The sequence below is a fragment of the Pinus tabuliformis genome, chromosome 4_2 (genome assembly GCF_031772625.1).
Source record: "Pinus tabuliformis cultivar Carrire ecotype Pingquan chromosome 4_2, CPIR1, whole genome shotgun sequence".
NCBI classification, from domain to species: domain Eukaryota; kingdom Viridiplantae; phylum Streptophyta; class Pinopsida; order Pinales; family Pinaceae; genus Pinus; species Pinus tabuliformis.
Genome location: NC_142304.1, coordinates 1,102,839,042 through 1,102,860,894, shown reverse-complemented (window position 1 = coordinate 1,102,860,894; position 21,853 = coordinate 1,102,839,042). Strand labels below are relative to the sequence as shown.

General features: G+C 37.6%; 1 protein-coding gene across 1 annotated transcript in view; it reads left to right on the top strand.

Moving 5' to 3' along the window:
* Positions 1–21,853, top strand: part of LOC149173511 (uncharacterized) — a 148,575-nt gene that overhangs the window by 102,531 nt on the left and 24,191 nt on the right. The window contains exons 7-10 of the mRNA XM_089426719.1: positions 13,728–13,919; positions 14,163–14,242; positions 14,372–14,447; positions 14,525–14,626. Coding sequence (XP_089282845.1) covers positions 13,728–13,919; positions 14,163–14,242; positions 14,372–14,447; positions 14,525–14,626 — 450 coding nt within the window. The remainder of the gene's footprint in view (positions 1–13,727; positions 13,920–14,162; positions 14,243–14,371; positions 14,448–14,524; positions 14,627–21,853) is intronic.

The window sequence follows — 21,853 nt, the reverse complement described above, 5'->3', positions numbered from 1 at the left end:
GATGTATGCAAGGGGTGCGCTCTAGGAAAGTGTGCCAAAGCTGCGTTTTCTAGAAGTAACAATAGGGTGAAGAGTGTGCGAGGATTGATACACTCAAACCACTGCAAAGTGATGTCCACAAAAGCTCTTAGTGGCGTCGAATACTTCGTCAACTTCATTGATGACCATTCCAGGAAGACATGGATCTACTTTCTGCAAACCAAGGACGAGGTTTTTGGTCGATTCAAAGAGTTCAAGGCTCTAGTGGAGAATCTGACAGGAAAGAAGATAAAAGTGTTACGCTCGGACAATGGCGGAGGGTATGTTGACAAGGACTTCATCGATTTTTTCGCAATGGAAGGCATCATAAGAGAGTGGACAAATCTCGACAATCAAGAGCAGAATGGAGTAGTAGAAAGGAAAAACAGGACTATTGTGGAAGCAACTAGGGCAATGTTGCATGATCAGGATATGCCTAAATTCCTATGGGTAGAAGCATGCAACACGACATTTTATGTCTAGAACAGGACTCCTCACAGGGCATTGGGAAAAATCACTCCAGAGAAGGTCTTCAATGGGAAGACTCCTGAGGTTAGTCATTTCAAGATATTTGGGAGTTTAACATATTGCCATATAACCAAAAAGAACAGAAATAAATTAGATCAAACTGCTGAGAAAGGATATCTTGTGGGATATAGCGAGAATGTTAAGGCATATAGAATCTATTTTCCAGGGAGTAGGATGGTAGAAGTTCGGCGGGATGTAAAATTCATGGAGGATAGAGCTTTATAGAATCCCAAGAAAAGCCTTCCGAGGAGAAGTCGAAAGATGAGCTGTTGGTCAGACCACTTCAACCAACGGAAACTGGTACTAGAAATCCTTCTAAAGACAAGGCTTTAGGACATGAGGAATCTCAGGAAGAAGAGGAGTTCATAAATGTACCTACTACCCATGGAAGAACGAGCCAGGAACTCTGACAGATTCTACGGGATGCAGAAAAATTTCATTGTTGCACCTAGGAATAGTAAATGGGAGTGAAGACAGCCAGACAGGTACCAGGCCTTAGTAGTTCAGGTTGGGGAACCTTCTAGTTTTCAGGAGGCCGTTCAACATCAAGTATGGCTAGATGTTATGGTGGAGGAATACAGCTCTATAATGGTCAATGATGTCTGGGAAGTGGTACCTAGGCCGTAGGACAGATCAGTGATAGGTTCAAGATGGATCTACAAGGTCAAATATGCTGCAGACGACAGTGTGGAGAAATACAAAGCCAGGTTCGTGGCTAAGGGGTATGCTTAGAAGGAAGGGATAGACTATGAAGAAACATTCGCCCTAGTAGTCAGGTATACTTCTATTAGGACCGTGATATCTCTTCAGCATAGATGGGGTGGGAGATTCATCAGATGGATGTCAAGATGACATTCTTGAATGAGGTAATAGAAGAGAAAGTATAGATTGAACAACTAGAAGGTTTTGAGACACATGATAGGAAGTCTCATGTATGCAAATTAAAGAAAGCCTTGTATGGGCTGAAATAGGCACGTAGGGCATGGTATGGTCGAATTGATGTCTACTTGCAGAAGATTGGGTTCGTAAAGGGTGACACAGACCCTAATCTCTACTATTTGGTTGTAGAGAATGAGCCTCTAATCCTAGTATTATATGTGGATGATATTTTCTTGACACGGTCATGAAGGCTCATCAAAGACTGTAAGAAGAACCTAGCCATAGAATTCAACACGAAGGATTTGGGACAGATGCATTACTTTTTGGGGTTGGAAGTTTGGCAGCAGTAGGGTGAGATCTTCCTAGGACAAGGGAGATATGCTACAAAAATCTTGAAGAGATTCTGGATGCAGGACTATAGACCTATGGCTAATCCAATGATCACCAACTGGAAGAATATTGATGCATTAGAAGATATAGATGTTGATCCCACCTTGTACATGCAACTCATTGGGTCCCTGATGTATCTGGTCAATACCAGGCCAGACATTTGTTATGCTGTAAACACCCTCAGTCAGTTCATGGTAGAACCTAAGAGGGCGCATTGGGAAACAACCAAACATGTTCTCAGGTATATACAAGGAACAGTTGAGCATGGACTATTCTACGCCAGAGGCAATGGCATCAGGTTGAGTGGGTTCACTGACGTAGATTGGGCTGGAAGTTCGGTAGATCAGAAATATACAACAGGGTATTGTTTCAACATTGGATCAAGAATGACCTCTTGGTGCAGTAGGAAACATAAATCCATGGCTCTGAGCTCAATTGAAGCAGAATCTATGGCAACTAGCACAACCTCGTGCGAAGCCATATGGCTTAGGAAATTGCTTGTGAATCTATTTAGAAGGATGGAAGCGACTAGGATCAAGTGTGATAATCAGAGCCGCATCAAGCTCTCTGAGAATCCAATATTTTATGATTGGTCGAAACATATTGGTATGAGGTGTCACTTTGACAGAGACTGTGTCAAACGAGGGGCACTGTAGTTGAGGTACACTCCTACAGGAGAACAGGTGGCAGATATCCTCACCAAGGCTGTAGGAAGAACAAAGTTTGTTCATTGCGGGGAGAAGATGGGGATGGTAAAGAATATGGATAAGTATCAGAAGTTGCAGTGCAACAGCTAGCAGTGCCAGTGGTATGGGCAACATGATGTAGCAGGTTAAGAGGGAGTTGCAGTGTCATGGGCAATAGAACATGAAGGAATAGTGCAGGGGATGTAAGGCAGCAAGCGAAGCATCAACACAGGTACCGATGTGGAAGATCAGTGTGATATTTCTATAGTGAAACATTGTTAGACCACATTCCTTGCTATGAGGGAGTGTTGATTTCTGGTAGCATCGGATGTGTTCTAGCCTTGATTTGGAGGAGAGGCTAAGGCACATGAGGTTTCTAAGACCCAGATATTGTTCTGAGAAATTCGATCCAAATGAGGAGTTATTAAAATACTTAATATTTTTAATGGGTTCCTAAGTCTATACTCAGGAAAATAAAAATATTAATGGGTATTAATAAAGATATGGATGAGAAGCTTTTAAGAGACGAGGAACAAGTCTGTTTTGATCTTAGCCGTTGATTAGGGACTTAATCTTAGCCGTTGATTCATCAACAAGAAAAGTATAAGATAAGACTTGGGGGTCATTTGGAGACACATTGGCAGATACTCAGTATCTCAAGGAAATTCAATTCTCATGGAAGAGGAGATCGATTTCAGAGGGAGTTGCAAGGGTGATGTAGGGGTGATGCAAAAGTGGGAGCAAAGTCTCGAAAGCATCAGATGGTCTCAGAGGGAAAGTCTCAGGTGTTTTCTTTCAGTTTCTTTGTAAAATCATTCCTTGTAAAAGCAATTGCTGCTGATGATTAATAAAGCCCTCATCTGTTGCACCGGTTTTCCCGCACTATGTTTTTTCGGGGACAATTGTTGAAAAATCGCTGTGTTGATGTGATTGATTTTTGTGCAAGTATTTTTTCTTTGGATAATTGTGTGATAATTGCAGTAGAATTTTAAATATAAAAAAACATAATTTTTTCTTAGATAATTCCAGCCCAATCTAAAGATAATTGTAGTAGAATTTTAAATATAAAAAAACATAATTTTAAAGATTTTAAACATAATTTTAAAGATTTTCATTCATGTTTCCAAACACACAGCATTATAATATAGATGGAAGACAACATATGATCAAAGTAGGCTCATGAACCAATCCATTATATCAAAATGGTACCCAATGGCAATACATAGTCAACTGTCATACATGATCAAAGACTCAAAACAAAAAACACATAACCAAGGAGGCTAGAAATGTCCTCTACAACAAAAGTAAACTGTGACGGTGACCAGACTCTAGTACTAGTACTACAGTACTACTGGCTAGTAGCTAGTGTCAGAGGAGCCAAGATCATGTCGATCAATCTCTGGATCATCATCATCAGAGTCAGACAGGGGGCCCCATGGCTCCTCATCATCATCATCTCCAACTGCAACTGTAGAAGTGGTACCACTAGCAGGCTGTGCAACTGCAACAGATGCAAGCTGAGATAGAGTAGATATGCGGCTGCGCTTCTGTCGTGGCTGAGCAGAGGAAGCACCTACAACTGGAGTCCTTGCTGGCTGTGAGACTGAGGCTGGTGGATTGGGATTTGTATTCAACTGAACAGGCTGAAGTTGAACAACATGTTCAAGTTCAACTGATGTCTCCATATCGAAATCTACATCAAGATCCTCATCATGATCTAATTCTGCTGGATGATTCTCCACTACCTAATCTGATGTTGGATCAATGTCTTCCAACACAATGGGATCTGAATCAGGTCCTTTTTTCAGCAAATGGTTTCGTCTGAGCCGAAGGTTGTATTGGACATAAACTAGATCATTTAACCGTTTTTGATCCAAACGATTTCTCTTCTTTGTGTGAATCCTCTCAAAGACAGATCAATTGCGCTCACACCCAGATGCACTGCAAGTTTGACTCAAAATACGGATTGCAAACCTTTGCAATTCAGGACAATGGCCACCAAAGGCCTCCCACCATTGTGCTGCAAAAAACATAGGAGTGTAATGAGTTAGCTCAACAAAATTACAAATTATATCTAACTTTCAAATTATAAACGATTTAACAGACTTAAAAAAAAAAGTAAAACTATTAAGAATTTGAAAATTGAAATTTTTGTTTACCTGGCTCATCTGCTTCTCTTGCAATCTTTGCTAGGCTCTTCCCAAAGGTACCCGCTGCATTGCTGAAGATATTGGCCTGTCGGTGTATCTCTAGCTGATCAGAGTCCAATGGGATCATGCATTCAATGCAATCAACTAGTCCATCTTTGACCTCCCCCATCAAAGGTCCTGACTGCTTAGCTTTATAATGATACCATGGGTTCAAAAAATACCCAGCTTCATGTATAGGGCGATGGAGTTGATTGTTCCATCTTTCATCAATGATTGCCCAAATGGGCCCATACTTTGCCACTCTATCCTTGTATACCGTCTTTATTTGCTCCTTTGCTTGATCCATAGCCTCATAAATGAAGCCCATAGCCAACCTTTCCCCATCCACCAACCGCAACACCTTAACTAGTGGCTCAGCAAGCTTCACAATCTCTGCTGCCTTTCTCCAAAAAGTGTCTTCATGGACTTTCCTTTTCAATTCTTTGCCTTCTGGGTTGTTAGACCAATTGCTTTGATTCCATTCATCACTGGAAAACATCTTTTGCAAGTTTCTATGTTGGGAAAGCATAGATTGCAATTTTAAAAAAATGTGTAGCAAATCTAGTGATGGCAGGCCTAATAATATCCTTGCCCCCAATGTGTTTCCTCATGAGGCTCAAAACCAATGTATGATTGCAGATAAATTTTGTTATGCTTTTGGCATGATCTATAGTGTTTTTGACCCAATCTAATTTTCCAGTATCCTCAAGCATGAGGTCTATGCAATGTACAGCGCATGGGGTCCAAAAGATGGTCTTGTGTTTTTCCTCTAACAGTTTACCAGCAAGAACATAGTTAGAGGCATTATCTGTGATGATTTGAACAACATTAGCCACCCCCACCTCCTCAACAACCCGATCCAATAGCTTAAACAACAAGTGGCCATCTTTTACCTTATCAGATGCATCAACTGATTTTAAAAACATGGTTCCCTGTGGGCAGAAGACAAGAAAGTTTATGATGGTACGGTTTCTTTGATCAGTCCATCCATCTGACGTGATGGTACACCCTGTTCTTGCACATGAGTCCCTGAACTCTTGCAAATACTCATTAATGGATTGAATTTCTTTCTGCAAACGAAAGCCCCTTAGCTCATGCATAGTAGGGCCTTTGAAGCCTTTTCCAGCAGCATGTATGGCATCAAACATAGGCTCATAATATGGTGAACGAGCAGCATTAAAGGGGATATCAACATCATACCACCATCTAGCTATGTACTCACAAGCAGTCTCCCTCAATTCTTTCTTCCAATGGTCATCTAAAGTGGGCTGCATTTGAGTTTTACTAACTTCAGGACCATGTGCATCTGACGGAGAGGAGGGAGTGAAATAACTTTTGATAGTCACATCACCCTTTTTCATTCTACCCTTTCCCTTATCTTGAACAGAACCAAAAGAGGGAGGAACATATCGGAAAGGGTTGGATGTATCAGTTTGAGGATAGAGGAAGAACCCTCAAAATCATAATGGGGGTTGGCAGCCATCATTTTTTGTATCTCCCTCTTCCTCCCAATTTCAGCCTATATGTCTCTTTGCCTAGCCTTATCTTCTTTAAATTTCTCAAAGCTGGCCAACAAATTCTTCTTAATCTCCCCAATTTCTGGTGAAGTACATGGGGTAATTTGGCCTCTAATCCTTGCCAAGTGTTGTTTCAGCCTATTAATGCCCCCAGGACCTTCCTTAATTTTCCTATGGAAAAATTTGCATTGCATTCGACTATCAACCATTTCAACATATGCCCAAGCATGATCTCTTGCTCTAGGTGCCATTTTTTGACTAGGAAATGAAAGCAAACAATCTGAAAATGAAAAAAGAAAAAACCTTGATTCAATGTTCATTTATTTGACAAAAAACACTCTCTAAGATTTCTAGATATGCACCTAAAATTTACTAAGCAAAAACAGATTTATAGAGGTGAAAAAAAATACCTCCAGGCACAAACTGCCTCCTCAAGCTTGCTCCAAGAATCAGCTCCTCAATGCTGCTCCAAATGGCTGCCCAAGAAGCTCCTCACTCCAGCTACAATGCTCCTCCAAGACTCCTCACTGCTGCTCCAAAACAAGCTCAAGAACTGCTCACTAACTCTCAAAGAAGACTCTCACTCAAATGCATAAGATTGCTGTGAGTGAATGAGAGCACTTGGGTGTGTTAAATAGGGTTTGGGGGGGGGGAATGGACCCCAAAAATCATTTAGCAAATTCATATAACTACTTGACATCCAAACCAATCAAAAAACACCAAAAAAATCCATTAAAAAAATAATAAAACGCTGTTTACGTGTGCCTGGGCCGTTTGTTTGGGAAACGGCCGAGTCATAACGGAAACGGCCGAGTTGGCCGAGTCACCCATGACTCGGCCAACTGAACCGTTTCAAGGGCCGGGTCATAATTTTTGCTATTGACTCGGATCAACCAGGCCGTTTCGGTTTCGAAATGGCCGTTTCTTAAAACACTGGATAGGACTACACTATCTCAATGAGGGTCTTTCAAGTAGTGCCCCTTCTATACCCATTGGCCCTTTAGGGTCCCATTGGACTAGGGTGAAAGATTAACCCCTCACCGCCATTTAAGCTAAGGGAACAAGATTGCGGTAAAAACCCCTCTTCCTTCCAACTTACTACATAATCCATGTCAAATTCCCAAAATACAAACAAGCTTAAGCAGTCGATTGCAAAATGAATAAAGTACCTTTTGTTGGAATCCCACCTTCCAACATGTGCTATTGCCAAGTGGGCGAGGAAACATATGAGATGCAGGTGGAGGAGATATGAATGACACATTACTATCGACTACGAGTGGTTGTGAAGGGCTGCTAGATGGAAGAGATGATAGGAGAAAAATTTCTCCTATGGGGCCACCCACTTTTGCTGGGTAACAGGAACCACTCTCAAACACCCTGAGTCAATTCTTGGTAATGTTAAAAATATAAGTACACTTTAAGACTTTAACATTACCATCAATTGCATAGTAATAGTAGGGCCATAGGTTTGAATATTAGGTTGCCCCACTCAAAAAATCTTGCCTTTTTTTTTTGTTTTTTAATAAATTGCATTTGGAACGGCTTTGGTATCATTGAACTAAATTGGCTGGTTTGGTACAGAATTGACTGGTTTAGTGAAAAAAGGCTAGTTCAATACTCAGTCGACCATTTCCGGTTCCATATCTTTAACTGTATCGGTTGGATTTGCTGGTTACAATGGTTCTGATAACATTGAATATAACAATAGAAATGTAATCGATCAATATCTAGGACATAATAAGAGGTTTTAGCATTAATGTGGGGCTTTAACATACATACAACAAAATGGCATCTTGCCCACATTGGACGGTTAGTTTGTGCATTTTTTCCTTCATATTCACTTGGGGTGAGGCTTCCCATTTCATATCTTAGAACATGCTTTGATGTGTAGCCCTCTAGCTTTATTGAGATAAGGACTTGAAGGATGAAGAAGTAAACAATTCTTGTTTCGACCCATAACATCATGGACAATGCCTTTGTTGTAGTCAATATTTTTTGATATATAATCTGTATCTCACATGAAACACAGCCTAGAAATAGATATATTAGCTGAGTTGCAAAGAAATGGAATGCAGGAACAAAACTCCAATAGTTATCTTCCTATTGGTGATCATGCAAGAAGAGCTAATGTTCCTGAACCTTGGGTTAATATTAGCGAATGTTGCAAACATTGGCATTGAGATAACATCCACAAGGGTCAGGAAAACCAAAACATTGTAAAAAAATATTGGTAAAAATTGGTAAACATTGACAAGATTAAGATACCACTAAAATATCAATAAAAATTGACAAACATTAGCTAGGCCAAAAAATTGTGATTTTTTGTGATAAAATAAGGATGTTTGCAACACTAATATTAGCTAAGGAGACCAATGCTATAACATTGCCATTGAAGTTGACCTACACATTTTTTGGCTTTATGTCCTCTTTATTCTTGTTGATATGTTATTTGTTTATATTCTCCTATTAATGGAGATGCTTAAATGACTTCCTTGACTATATTGACATTTTTGTAATTTTCCAATCTATGGATTGCTTTTTCTAATCTATGACCATATAATTTCTTGCATTGGGTACTATTGCCGTTTGAATCCACATGTAATGTTAGCATGGAAAAAACCCCTGACTCCACTTGGTGTGGCCTTGGGGTCAAGCTGTGAGTTGGGGTTGTCACCTAATTCCCAACTGCTCCGTCTAGGTTCGCTCCTAGTTGAAGCCAACGGGGTAGACCCAGAAGGAAACTAAGGCTTGGTTAGCTTTTTACAAAGCAAGTTCTAGGAGATAGATTCGATTATAAGGAACAAACCATCATCAAAGGATATTGAAAACATGTAAATTGATAACAACAAGTAATAACCATCGAGCATCAATTCATAAACTAGAAGCAAATGATAATAAGCAATGACTAAAGACTTGAATAAGATACTTGACAAGACAAATAAATATGTAGACCAGTGCCAAGTGTGTAATAGATAGTTGTTCAAAGTAAATTGTTAATTGCTCAAAGGAATATACTTGGAAATATTAAATACCCTGAAAATAAAATGCACTTGAAATTTAAACAACAATTGCCTACAAGATAAATCAAGTAATAAAGTGCTTGCAAATGAATGTGATAGAATGCTTCTTGGTTTATTTTAGTTAATCTTACTGTCAAACAAATTTCAATCAACTTCGTTCCCTAGACCTCAGCCTTGCCTAGGCCTGGTTCTCAGAGTGAGGAGTCAATAGGGGCGGAGGGGCCCTATCGTCTAATACAACCACCTTATGTTGGAGGTAAGTTTTAAGAGCAAAATAATTAATAGATAAGTAGGATTAACAAGTTAAGAAACGAAACCAAGTTGATTGCCCCAAAGAAAGAAATAATTTGCAATTGCCAAGAAATGATATCAATGCCTTAATAGATAAAAGATGCCTTGAAAATGAACAAATAGCCACTTATCAAGAAAATAATAAAGGAAATTGCAAATGAAATAAGCTATGAGCAATGCTAGATGTTTAGGAAAAGGAAATGCTTGAAGTGAATTAGACTAGCTCACAAACAACTCATCCAAATGATTAGTATGTGAAGCAGTTTGCATGAAATGAAAAACCAAAGGAAATGCTTTGAAAGTGATTAATGTTAATCTAATCTACTTTAGTGTAAAAACAATGTAACTAAAATTCTCAACCAATCACAAAAAGCTTTCCCCTAAAATGGGAAGAGTGGGATGCCAAGGGAAAGAAGTCCCCAAACTCCCAAGAGAAAAATATTGTTTTATTAGAGGCCCTCTTATTGAATGAGGGATGAGGGGCAAGCTTGGAGATAGGTTTACAATGGAGTTCCTTGAAATAATAGATGCCTTCTCCAAAAGTTTGTAGTACAATGTGAATGTTGCAAATAAATTTCCCCTTGAAGAGGAATTCAAACTAATTAAAGAGGAAAACTACAAATAGTCTCTTTTGGAAGAAAAGAGCAAAAATTTCTTCCTTGGATTTGGAAGTGATCAAATGAGTTACAAGGCCTCTTTTGAATAAATCCAAAAGGGAATTCCTCTTACGAAAGTGAAATGGTCTTCTTGAACAAAAAAGGTTACAATATGTTTCCAATTCAGTAATAAAGGGACTGTCAAAGATGTTGAAAAATGTGTAACTAGGCTCGGTACTCATAAGTATGAAATGCATTCTTGTAAATAATGAAATGAAAAGAAATTATTATTATTATTGGAGCATGGGTTTCATGCTTAAGTTCTTTTATTTTGTAGGTCAAGCACCCTTTGAGTGCTTCTAGGGTTTGTCCTAGGTTTAAGAGTCATTGTCATATATTGAAGACCGTATGGGCACATTGTATCTTGTAAAGAAAGAATTATTTCGTCTTTAATATGTTGAAATACCTCCAAGATCAAGTCGACCTAAGGAGCTATCAAGTCAGCCTATATGAAGAGGCACGCCCATCCTTATAGGAGCCTATATATAGAGAGGAAGTTGTCCTCCATTAGACACACTCACTCATCTCATTCTCTATGCAAAGAAGAGGAAGAAAGAAGTCGAAGAAGAGGGTACGAAGAGGAGGAAGTCGAAGAAATCAAATTGCTTGGGCTAGATCTATCTCCCTTGTGAAAGTCTGTTAAGTTTAGGTATGTTCTATGCTAGAGCAATTTATTTAAATTTTCACAGTTAGCAATCACATCAGCATTAAAGTAAACTGCAGATAGAACATAAACATAAATCGCGGAAGACAAGCCAAGACAGGAGGACACAAGATATGGCACCGGCGAGGGACAAACCCCAATGTGGGGAAACCCTTGATCAATTCTTCTTTTATGTTCTTCAAAGTTCAGCAGAGAAAGTGAGAGAGATAGTACATTTACAATAGAAGTCAATATTTTGACTTTTGATATCGCATGAGATCAGATGAAGAGATATTGCTTCAACTGATTCTCTAAGGTGACTCCTTCACCTAGCATGGTGTTGCCTTTCGTCCATTTGCTGCACATAACTGTGTGACACCATGCTGTACTGTCACAGTGTTGAACCTTGATGACTGAGCTGATCTCATCTGCTCTCATTATCGTGCTGCTCATTATTTATCATGCTCACTGTGCTGCATCTTCTATCATTATGCAGCCCTATTCATCATCATTCATCACTGCTTTGATGAGAGGATTATACACCATGACTGTTCCTAGAGGTTGAGATGATCTTTGTACGTTGAGATCATAACTGCACCTTAATGTATTGTAAGATTATGATCCTTTCTCTTACCTTTGATGAGACTGAGACTCTTCGCAGAGGTGATCACTATCACGGCATATAGGTACATCATCTAATACTTCAAGTCACTGCTGTACAAGATGTATGTCACCTTGATCTATATACTGAGATCTTCTTCGAAACCAAAATCAACGTTTATAGCTGTATAGGTTATAGACTACCAACTGAGTTATTTATGCCTCGTCTATCTGAGATAGATGTGCCCAGATCACATACATTCTTCTCTGTTACACAGGTATGCTGAGTGTGCAGCTATGCTTGACTGCGGTTATGACTGCGTATAAATATTTCTGTGCTGCGCGTATAAATGTCTTTATGAACAGCATATAAAGTGTCATATGAACAGCATATAAAGGTATCACATGAGCAACGTCCCCAAAAGGATATCTGAAATCTGTCCCAACAGGAAACAAAGATTGGTCCCCAAAGAGACAAATTTGCCAACGCTCTGCAAGGAATCTCGGCTCCTTTGAATGGATAAATTTTGTCACATAAAGCTGAACCAAAAGTTGGCTCCCAAGAGCGCATTTGGGGCTGCCACAAAGTCAAACAATAGTGAGAGGTTCCTTCTCCTCGAATCTGCCCAAGGAAGAAGTCAAGAACAGCAGTTAGGAATGGATTAAGGAACGCCTTGAGTGGAAATAAAAAATCTAGCATTGTTTGAGCTAATAAAACAACCAAAATCTATTCTATCTTGGCGAAGGAGACCAAGTGAACTTGGTTCCTGCCTAGACACAAAGTATCACTGTTGTACTTGTGACGAGCAATCCAAACGAGTCTTTTGCTTGATTTGTAATTGAAGTACAGGTGAAATAACCAATAGAATTCAATCTCAAATGATGGAAGGAAAGATATCAGGCTTATAGAAACCCCCTTTTAATCCTTCTTGGGCCTTTGGAAATCTTTGGAGACTCTTGGGCCTTTGGATTATGTGCTCTTGGTTGTCAATGGAGATGGCTAGTCCAACAAAAAAAGTCCCCAACCTGACTTGTGATGGATTTCCACATCATTTTTTCCCTTATTTGACATGGAGAGAATTTATTATTTTCACTCATTATTTAATTTCTGGGCAATTTATGCACTGTACAAGGGAAAAATGGGTTTTGAGGGGTTAGAAGTGATTTTTTAACCCCCAAAGTTTGTCGTATATAAATGTTGAGGTGGAGAGGATGAATTTTGAGTACTCATAGACCCTCAACATCTTCTGACATCACTTATTTACATTTTACATAATAATTAATTAACAAAAAATGCCGTCCTACGGGGAATTTTTAATTATTAAAAAATCCTATCTAGACTTAGTGAAATTATGCAAAACTTTATAGATGACCTAGCATGGTAAAATACATCAACCATAAACACTAACATGGATCCAAGGCTCAATCTTCATGCTGTCACCCCATCTTTGGGGGTATATGCGAGTGAAAAATTTGAGAATATTTGTCGCTTAAAAGTGAGAATAATTAGCTAAGTGAAAAAAAGCACTCTAGGGTGCACTCACTTGGTGATTGAGTCCCAAGTCTCCTAGGCCTGTTACAAAGTTTTATTGATCATGCTAGCGACATTTTTACAATTCCCCATAGGGTTGGGAAATTTGAAGACAAAATGTAGAGAGAGGAGAGACAAAGGGGCTAGAATGCCCTGCTAACTTTTGGAATTCTGAAGAATTTTGATTTATACTTTGTGTCTTGGGCTATGGTGTCTTCATATATGCTAAGTGCAATTCTGCAGTCAATAGGTACGTACTACAAACCTTACAGCTAGCTTAAAACTTGTTGTGCAAAATGAAATCTTTTCTTCACAGTCAAACATGTAAACCCTTGCTGTCTTGAACTTGATTTTTGAGGCAACATAATCCTCCTTGACATTCTGTTGATGAAAGGGATGTGGTAATTTTCTATGCCTAATGTTTTGTTAACATCACTTTTTGATCGAATGAAGGATGGAAGGGGTTCTAACATGTAGTTTCTGGTGTTTATAGGCATAATTTAGTCAAGCTCTTCGATAAAAGAATGTTATTTTTGTGCTCATCATAATGAACAACTACGGGTGATTTACGTTTGCTTTCAAGGCTTCTTGTAAAATCCTTGTCATCAGTAGTTGATTTTTAATTTACCGATTTACATTTGCTTTTGGGGCTTCTAGTAACATGTTCTCGTCATTAGTAACGTATTTTGATATTACAAGTTGATATTTTTTCTTTCTGAATATTCTTGACGCTGAAATTTTTGGTTAATACAATGCACTAACTAAGATACCTGTGATAGATGGCACAAGAAAGAGTTATCAAGATGGAGCAAGAACTTCGGATACTTGGGAACAAGATTCAGCACATAAGAGAGTTTTATTGTGGATTGCTGAAAGTGGAAAGCAAAACGAGGAAGCAGGACATTGCAGAGTTATTACGAAATCATGTTAAAGAGAGATCACAGGCTACTGTTATTCTTGAGGAGATGCAAGTATGTGTTTTCTAATTCGTCTTAAAAGGCACAATTTCTTGAATCATAGGTCCATATTTCTTTTAAGGTTCTTTAGGTTTAATATCTATGTGTACTGTTAATTATGCTAGTAATTCCGACATATCATAGTTGTTCTGTAGATCAGTCAGGCTGTTAGGTATGGAGGAGATCAGTACTGTTTTGTATATCTGATGAACAACTTGCAGTTTTCCAGCATTTTGGTGACACTATCTATTTTTGCAGCTCTGGAAATTAAAGGAAATGAAAAGTAAGCTTGAAGAGAATTTTATTGAGCTTTCTTATAGCAACATTATATCTCAGAGGTACACCAACTGTTTTGCATATCATAAATTATTTAGATATATCTAGGAATTGAAGTTTTGAATTCGGTCCATTATAAAATATTCATGAAAACTTATTTTTAGAAGTATTGTCACTGTTTTCGATAAAAGGTTTGTATTTGAGAGAGATGGCCGAGATGCAAATATTTTGGCTTGCCTTAGTCTGAACCACGAGTATATTGAAAAGGTATGTGCCTGAACTTCCAAAGTTGGTGTAATTTGATTTAGTTGGAGGATCCATCTTACACACCTTATTTTAAACAGGTCTTTCCATTCATGAATGCTTCTGCTGTCTTTGGACTTGTTCTTGGCTCAAAGCAAAGTTGCAAGATTGCGGGGGTGGGAAATATCTGTCAAGTAATCCAGGTAAATTTTCCCCTTATTTGGGGAAGCAATATTGATTCCTTTCATTCTACATACGCCAACTCGAACACTTTTACACTAATTGTTGGGCATATTTTAAATTGTAGATTAGAAGATTACATTAGGAATATCTTTTCTTCCTGCAATTGACTGCTTCTATTTCCTGCTCACTAAAATCAATTGGTTCCACTAATTTTATCTAAAAGAATCACAACAAAATGTCCAAAAAATGGACGAAGTTGTGGTCAGGTAACTATCTTGTGAAGCCATTTAACAAGTTGTGCTCTTTACATAGTGGATCAAAATGCTTAGAAAGGAAACAAAAACATACACCTATTAGAGAATGTTATATTTTAAAACCGAAACTGTTTAATATTATATTAAAAGGATTTGTGCCATAGCTAAATGGCAAGGACACAGAAGTATTGATTTGAGAGACACACAAAACTGCCAGCTTTCACAAACCAGAAAGGAAAGCTTTCTAGTATCTTCTGATATTACATCCCAGCTGTCCTTAAAAGTGTACAGCTTAACAAAAACACCTAGTATTCTAGTTATTTTTAAAACCGTAGAGATTAGCATAAAATATGATGCATGAACACTTCCTTTTGACGTACATTGGAGGGAGGGGAGTTGTGTTGTCTGGTAGCCATTTAATGTTTCAGTTGGTGCAGTGTCTCTTCTTCCTTGAACTTTGCTTGTGCTGAGTTAATGGACATTCAACGATTTGAGGTTGTGGAATGTGCATCTTTACTGGGTTAGTGACCATGTTCCATGCATGTTGCATTCTATTTGTAGAGAATCTATTTCTTGCTTCTGCTAGACCAAGATTCCCATTATTGTTGCATTTTGTGAGGCACAAATATGTTCATTTTCATGCTCCTTTGAAGCCACTGAGAAGAGGGAAAATCTATTGCTTTGGATTTTCTCAACGTGCCTGTGAAGAACTTGATGGATTTCTTGTGATTCTCTGTGAATGATTCTATTGTAACTCAAGAAAAAGATGTTTAGATACAAAGGAGCCAAAGTGGAACTTCTGTAAGCAAGGAGAGATCCATAACCAGCAAATTGCAACCATCTCATCAAATATATCAGCACTACTGCCAGAATACTGAGTTTCCAAAATTTTGTGAAACCAAACTTCAGTTCTCATAAGACAATTCCCATACTTTTGAAATTCAACAAACCCGGAAATTAATTCCTGGCAAATATTTTACAGATCTATTGAATAAAAGCACAACTGGATTCTTAGCATAAGCAAAAAAATTGTTCAGAAGAAGCTCAATTAATCTCAATCATGCACACACAAAAATGCTCCCCAATCGAATCAGTTCTTCATTAGTCATAATCAGAACCTACTTGGGCCTCCCTCCTAGAAAAAAGTCCCATTGAAATATTTACAAACAACAAATCTGGATCTAATTCAGCTTATCATCCCCTAGCCTTGGATGATCTGGATCTCCTTGCTGCACCCTTGGAACTTCCTCTGACCCGACACACTCGAGTGTAAGTCCTTTTCCATTCTGTCACTAGGACATCCTTTTCTCAGTCTTGTTCCCTTGTATGATGTGTCTTTCTCCTCTCCTTAGCCATGGTTTTATAACTTCTCTTTGAGCTAAATACCTAACCCTAATCTCCAAAGTGATTGACAGCTGAGATTAGATCTCACCTCTCTTGAGATTGATAGTTGAGATTAAAACATAATCACTAATGTAAATACTTTTACTTTTCTTTAGCTTTTTTTTAGCTTAGTTGCCAATATAATCAATAATGTGGTTTTCCTAAGTTAGGCTAAGTTTCAAAAACAACTTCCTCATACTTGGGTAAGTATCCTAAAGAGACTTTCATAAACTTCTTGCATGGCCGTACACTTAGGCCTGAGTAGAACCACTTGCCCGGGCTACGAACATCAATAGATTACCCTGTGATACGAAGCACAATTGCAGTTATGAATTGTAGGAGGTAAAACTCTGGGTAAATTTGAGTACCAAGGCACATTGTTGAATATCCATAGGAACCTTTCAAAGATTGGAGGCTTCTGAATAAATATAACCAAGCAATGACTAAGATCAGTGTTGAAACTATCGATATCGACAAAATATCGGCGAGGGTCCAGAAAGCATCTTATCGGCAATATTGGCGAAAATATCAGCAAAATATCGGCAAATATCGGCAAGCATAAGAAATGCATAATATATTCATTTTTTTTCAGATTTCTAAACATATAAAGCAATAACAACATGAACTAAACATATTGGCACATAAATATGAAGAAAGCACTGATATATATGATGTCAAATAGAAATGATGCATCAAACTTCAAAGGCGATACCAAATCCTGTTGATCCCTGATAATTGTCCAATCAAGGACTCAAGCAAAAGAACATCACATATATAAAACTTTAAAAGTATTTCATCATCATGAGTTATTAATTTATATGTAGAAAAAGTTGGAAAACAAATAAAACTAGCAGCTATCTATCTGAGACCATTGGCCTCTCCCTAGCAGCGTTCTTTCTGTCTTGTTTAGCAATTGCTTGAAGAGCTTTTTGTATAACCTTCGCACTAGAAACCATACAAGGCATTACATCTGCATCATGTGCAGGGAGTTAGCCAGATGGTATTTCAATCGTGTAACCCCTCTTGATATCTTGATCCCACACAATTTGCATGATATATATGCCCGATTTGCCCCACCAACAACCTCTCCATACTGCCAAAATGGGTCCAGGGCTTGTGGCATATTTGGCATTTGTAGTGAACTAATTCAAACCTAGGGCACACAAAAACAAAAAATTGGCATTAAACCCCCCCAACACAAAAACTAATAAGTAATAACCACCTCATTTAAAAAAAATTACTACATTATTTGCATTTTGCAATGTGAATGAAAAATGGCAATAAGAGGGTGCATAAGAAAGTTGAAAAAAAAATGAAGCTTGCCATCCAAATATGGAGAAAACCCTTGCATTGGCTCATGGGCATGAAAATCATAGCAAATGGAAAAAAAAAAAGAAAAAAAAAAGAAACAAAATGTTGGTAGGCAAAGAGGCAAGCATAACCCTAAATCTATGAAAAAATCATTAACATAGGGGTTTTTAAGAACATACCTGTTAATGGAAGAAATGAAGTTTGTCTCACTGTTCTTCAATCTTTGATCCACAAAAAAATCTTAGTTGGTGGTGATAATCGTTGTTTGATCCTCAAACCCTCCTTGACAACCACCACAAAACTCTTCCCCTTTTTTCTCCAACACTCAGAAACATAAATGAATAAAAAAAACGATTTTCCCTTTTTCTAGTCGTGACATAACACGCTCGACGAGATTTTCTGTCGTCTCGCGATATTTTGTCGAGATGTTGGCGATATCTCGGAAATGTCGTAATATTTTCGGGAGCCAAAATATCATGATATTTTCTCGGTGATATTCGGCTCGTCGAAAATATCGCGATATTTCCAATATTCGGCGATATATCGCCGATATGATCATCACTCGCTGAGATAGAGGCTTATTGAGTGAAGGCCAATCTTTTAGTGCCCAAAAGTTGTACAATTAACCATACAACAAATTTTTAACCTAATTTTACCAAATTTAATGCCTAATTTTACAATTAACAAAATATTTAATTGATACCAAAATTTAAATAGAGATACTTACTTGGAAATCCCGTTTGGGGTTGACTCCAGCTGTTATTGCTCCCAATTTGCTACGAAACTAACTGTTTCGTCCCAACCTATCTAGGCTCCACCTGTTGGGTTCCCAGATCTAGAAGACTTTGAATTAGAGATATTTTGGACCTTGTACCTAAAGTTCCCCCTCCTATGCCTCCTGCGTTCTCCTTACATCCCAAAACACCACCGCCTCCCAACCTTCCACCGTCTCGACATCATGGTGTGGTTTCTTGCCTTCTGTCAGTGATGTGGCATCCCGCAATGTCTAAATAGGTTGTCACACTTTTTATGCGTTAAGAATTGACAATCATCGCTTAATATTTTGTTTAAGTGACAACTAGTTAAGTAATTAATTTCCTTTTATTAAAGAGATATTTAATACTATTTATTAAATAATGTTTTTTTTTTTAAGTTTATTAATTTGGTTCAAAACTTATAAATTTATATAGTTAGTTCCTTTTTATTTGATTATATATGTTATATTTCTTTTTTTAGTTAATATACAATATATAATTTCTTTTAGTTAGTAAAATCCTTTGTATTTTTATTTGTGTTTTTGAATATTGTATTTTTTTTTTGAATAATGTACTAGTTATATATTATGATGGTGGTATACATAACAAGTACCCCATAGCAAGTATTCAAGATGGGTCATTACAAATCTGACTAGTAGTGTTCTAGAAACAATTGTGAGTTATCCCAACTTGCAAGTGAAGTACGACAATGAAGGATTCGAGAGAGAGGATGAGGATCAAATCCAACATGCAAGAAAGATGGAGATGCATCTTTTCATATCCCTTTATTGCTCTTAAGTTCGAATTGATTTGTTTTGGGAACATGTGCAAGCGAATGTTGATGGAATGAAACTTACATTTATTGTTATCCACAATTTATCGCTGAGTGTTAAAAATTTAAATTAATGACAATATGAGGTAAAATATAAAAAATTATCGAGAAACTTAAAAAAAATTACAAAAATGATCATTTTTTTTTCCAAAATTTTATGAAAATAAAATTACAATATACAATTGATAAGATGTCAAGTGGTACATCAATCATTGATAGTAGATATTGAAATAAGATATTTGTCCTCAATCATAAATTCTAACAAGATAGTATTTAACACTAAATCACACTAATACAAAATTAAAATTTATCTCATGAGATGATCATCATGAGGCATCTAGATACTATAACGATAGTTTGCCAAATTTCCTTGATTGCAGCAACTGGAATTTAATTGTCTATCTATTGGAGATTGTTTTTCTTCTGAATTTTTATTACAACAAATAACGTTTAATTGCTACAAAAATATTCACAAATAAATACAAGAAATGAGAAATAATGCACACACAAAATTATTGACACTGGTATTTTTGGACAAATTATACCTGGAAAAAACCTAAAGGGAAAACCAATTCTGCAAATGAGGGTTTATATTATTAATAAGTCTTGAACAATTTGAGAATTACAACAACTACTTGCCTCTCATTCGCAAATTTATGACATAATTTTCTCCACACCCACGGGTAAATTCGAACTGGACACTAGAGTTTCCTTTTTACAAAACCTCACGACCTTTTGCTTGCAACTTGCATTGGCTAATTTGCAAATGTGTCTGACCCCCTCTGGAACTTGCACTACCTCCGGAAATTTGTTTTGGCAATAACTCTTGCCTCATGTAACTTGCTTGAGCAACTCACACTCCCTCCAACACTTGTCTTTGGCAACTGGAAATTGATTTGCTGCCCAGCTATGTACACTGGCTAGTACCACCTCATTGTAGAATAATTTTGCCTCCCTTTGTCTTTGGAATGACTGGAAAATTTATGGAGAATTTCTCTGGAAATTCTCTTTCCAAACTCTCCGTTGAAACCCTGTTGCTGGTGTCTCCCTCTGCGTCCTTGCTATCATTGCAAATCACACTCACTGAGTGTCTCTATGTGTTCTCCAAAGTCCGCATCAACTTGTTCTTATAATCTCTTGTTGAGCAACCAATGACCATGATCTAATCACAATCATTTGCTGAGATCATCTTGACCCCATCAAGTGATTTTTCTAGAAGGCTCTAGAGAAAAATCGATTTTCCTCAATTAATCTAATTTAATTAACTAGTTTTCCTCATTTAGTCTAGGAAAATAATTAATAATTGGCTAATTAATCTAATTAAGGCATTTCTTGTGAAACTTTTTCTCGGTATTCGAGAAAATGTGTTCCTTAGCCATATAGACACCATAAAGACTGTTGACCATTGAAGTATACTTGATGACTCCATGCCCGAGCATATGTGAGAGGATTCTTGTACTTGCAAAACTCAGATATCGAAAAAGCTTTTAAGCTCTTTCTTCTTCTCCTTCTCTATTGTACTCAAATTCTACAAGCCTTGTGGGGATAGTGTAAAGTGATGCTAGCATGATGGAGTAAAATCATGTAACATGCATGGGTAGCTTAGGGCTTTGTTATCAAATGAGTTCACTCTAGGGAGTCTTTTTTACTTGGTTAGTTATTTTTGCTTTTTAGCGTGTAATAACTAATTGAGTTTTTTCTCCCAGATAGAACTCCAAAGTTGGAATGCAGCTTCATAGAGAAGCCTTAAGTGAGTCCTAATGTCTAGAGTCAATGTATAGCACCATGTTAGATCACTCATAAAGTTTCGCGGAATTTGATTAGGTTTAGAGGTGAATTCTTAAATTTTTAAAATTTCCCGCAAGATGGGAATTTTAATAAATTGTATATGTAAATTGTAATAAGTGATGTCTAGAGAAGTTGTATGGGGTACGAGTGGTGAAAATTAGACCTCTCCTCTTCAACTTTCTAGTAAGACATACTTTGAGGGGTAAAAAATAACTTATAAACCCGCAAAACCAAATTTTCTTAAGTAGGGGAAGATGGGGCAATAAATTAACCGGAAATTAAATAAATGAGAGAAAATAAAGATTCCCTTCAAGTCAAAGATGATAGAAAATGAGGTGGAAATTCACCAAAATTATGCGGACTGCACCTAATCCAAGAAAAGAGGGGCACATGTGCAAAAGAAATTTTTAGAGAGGGACCACGCGTTCCAAGAGACAAATCACATAAATTGTGGAAGATAGCTTGAGTTCCAAGAGCGAGTGATGAGTTTGGTTGGAGATTTGTTGAGTTCACATGAGATGAGGTGGAGAGTGGTCTCCTCGCACTCTTCTTCATCCTCACACATGTCCTCCAATTTCAATGAAGTCTCTCAAGGATTGCATGGAGCTACATGGAGGATTCGATTCACCACATGGAATTCTATTTGCACGGAGGATGGCTTTGAGATCATCTATTATGACATTTGGGTTGAGGCTCTCTCATTGGGATTAGCTCCCATAGTTCTATTTCCATGAGCCTTTGGATTTCATTGTAGTAATCTTGATACAAGCTCTTGTGCTTGGGGAAGCTTTGCTCTTTTGTGTACTCGTTTTTTATATGCAATAAAAGAGTTTGGGGTTCACTTATGAGGTGTTGTTCTTCTTGAGCATGGTAATATCTTGATCATTGTGATTTATCTTTCTACATGTGTTATTATGCTTATTA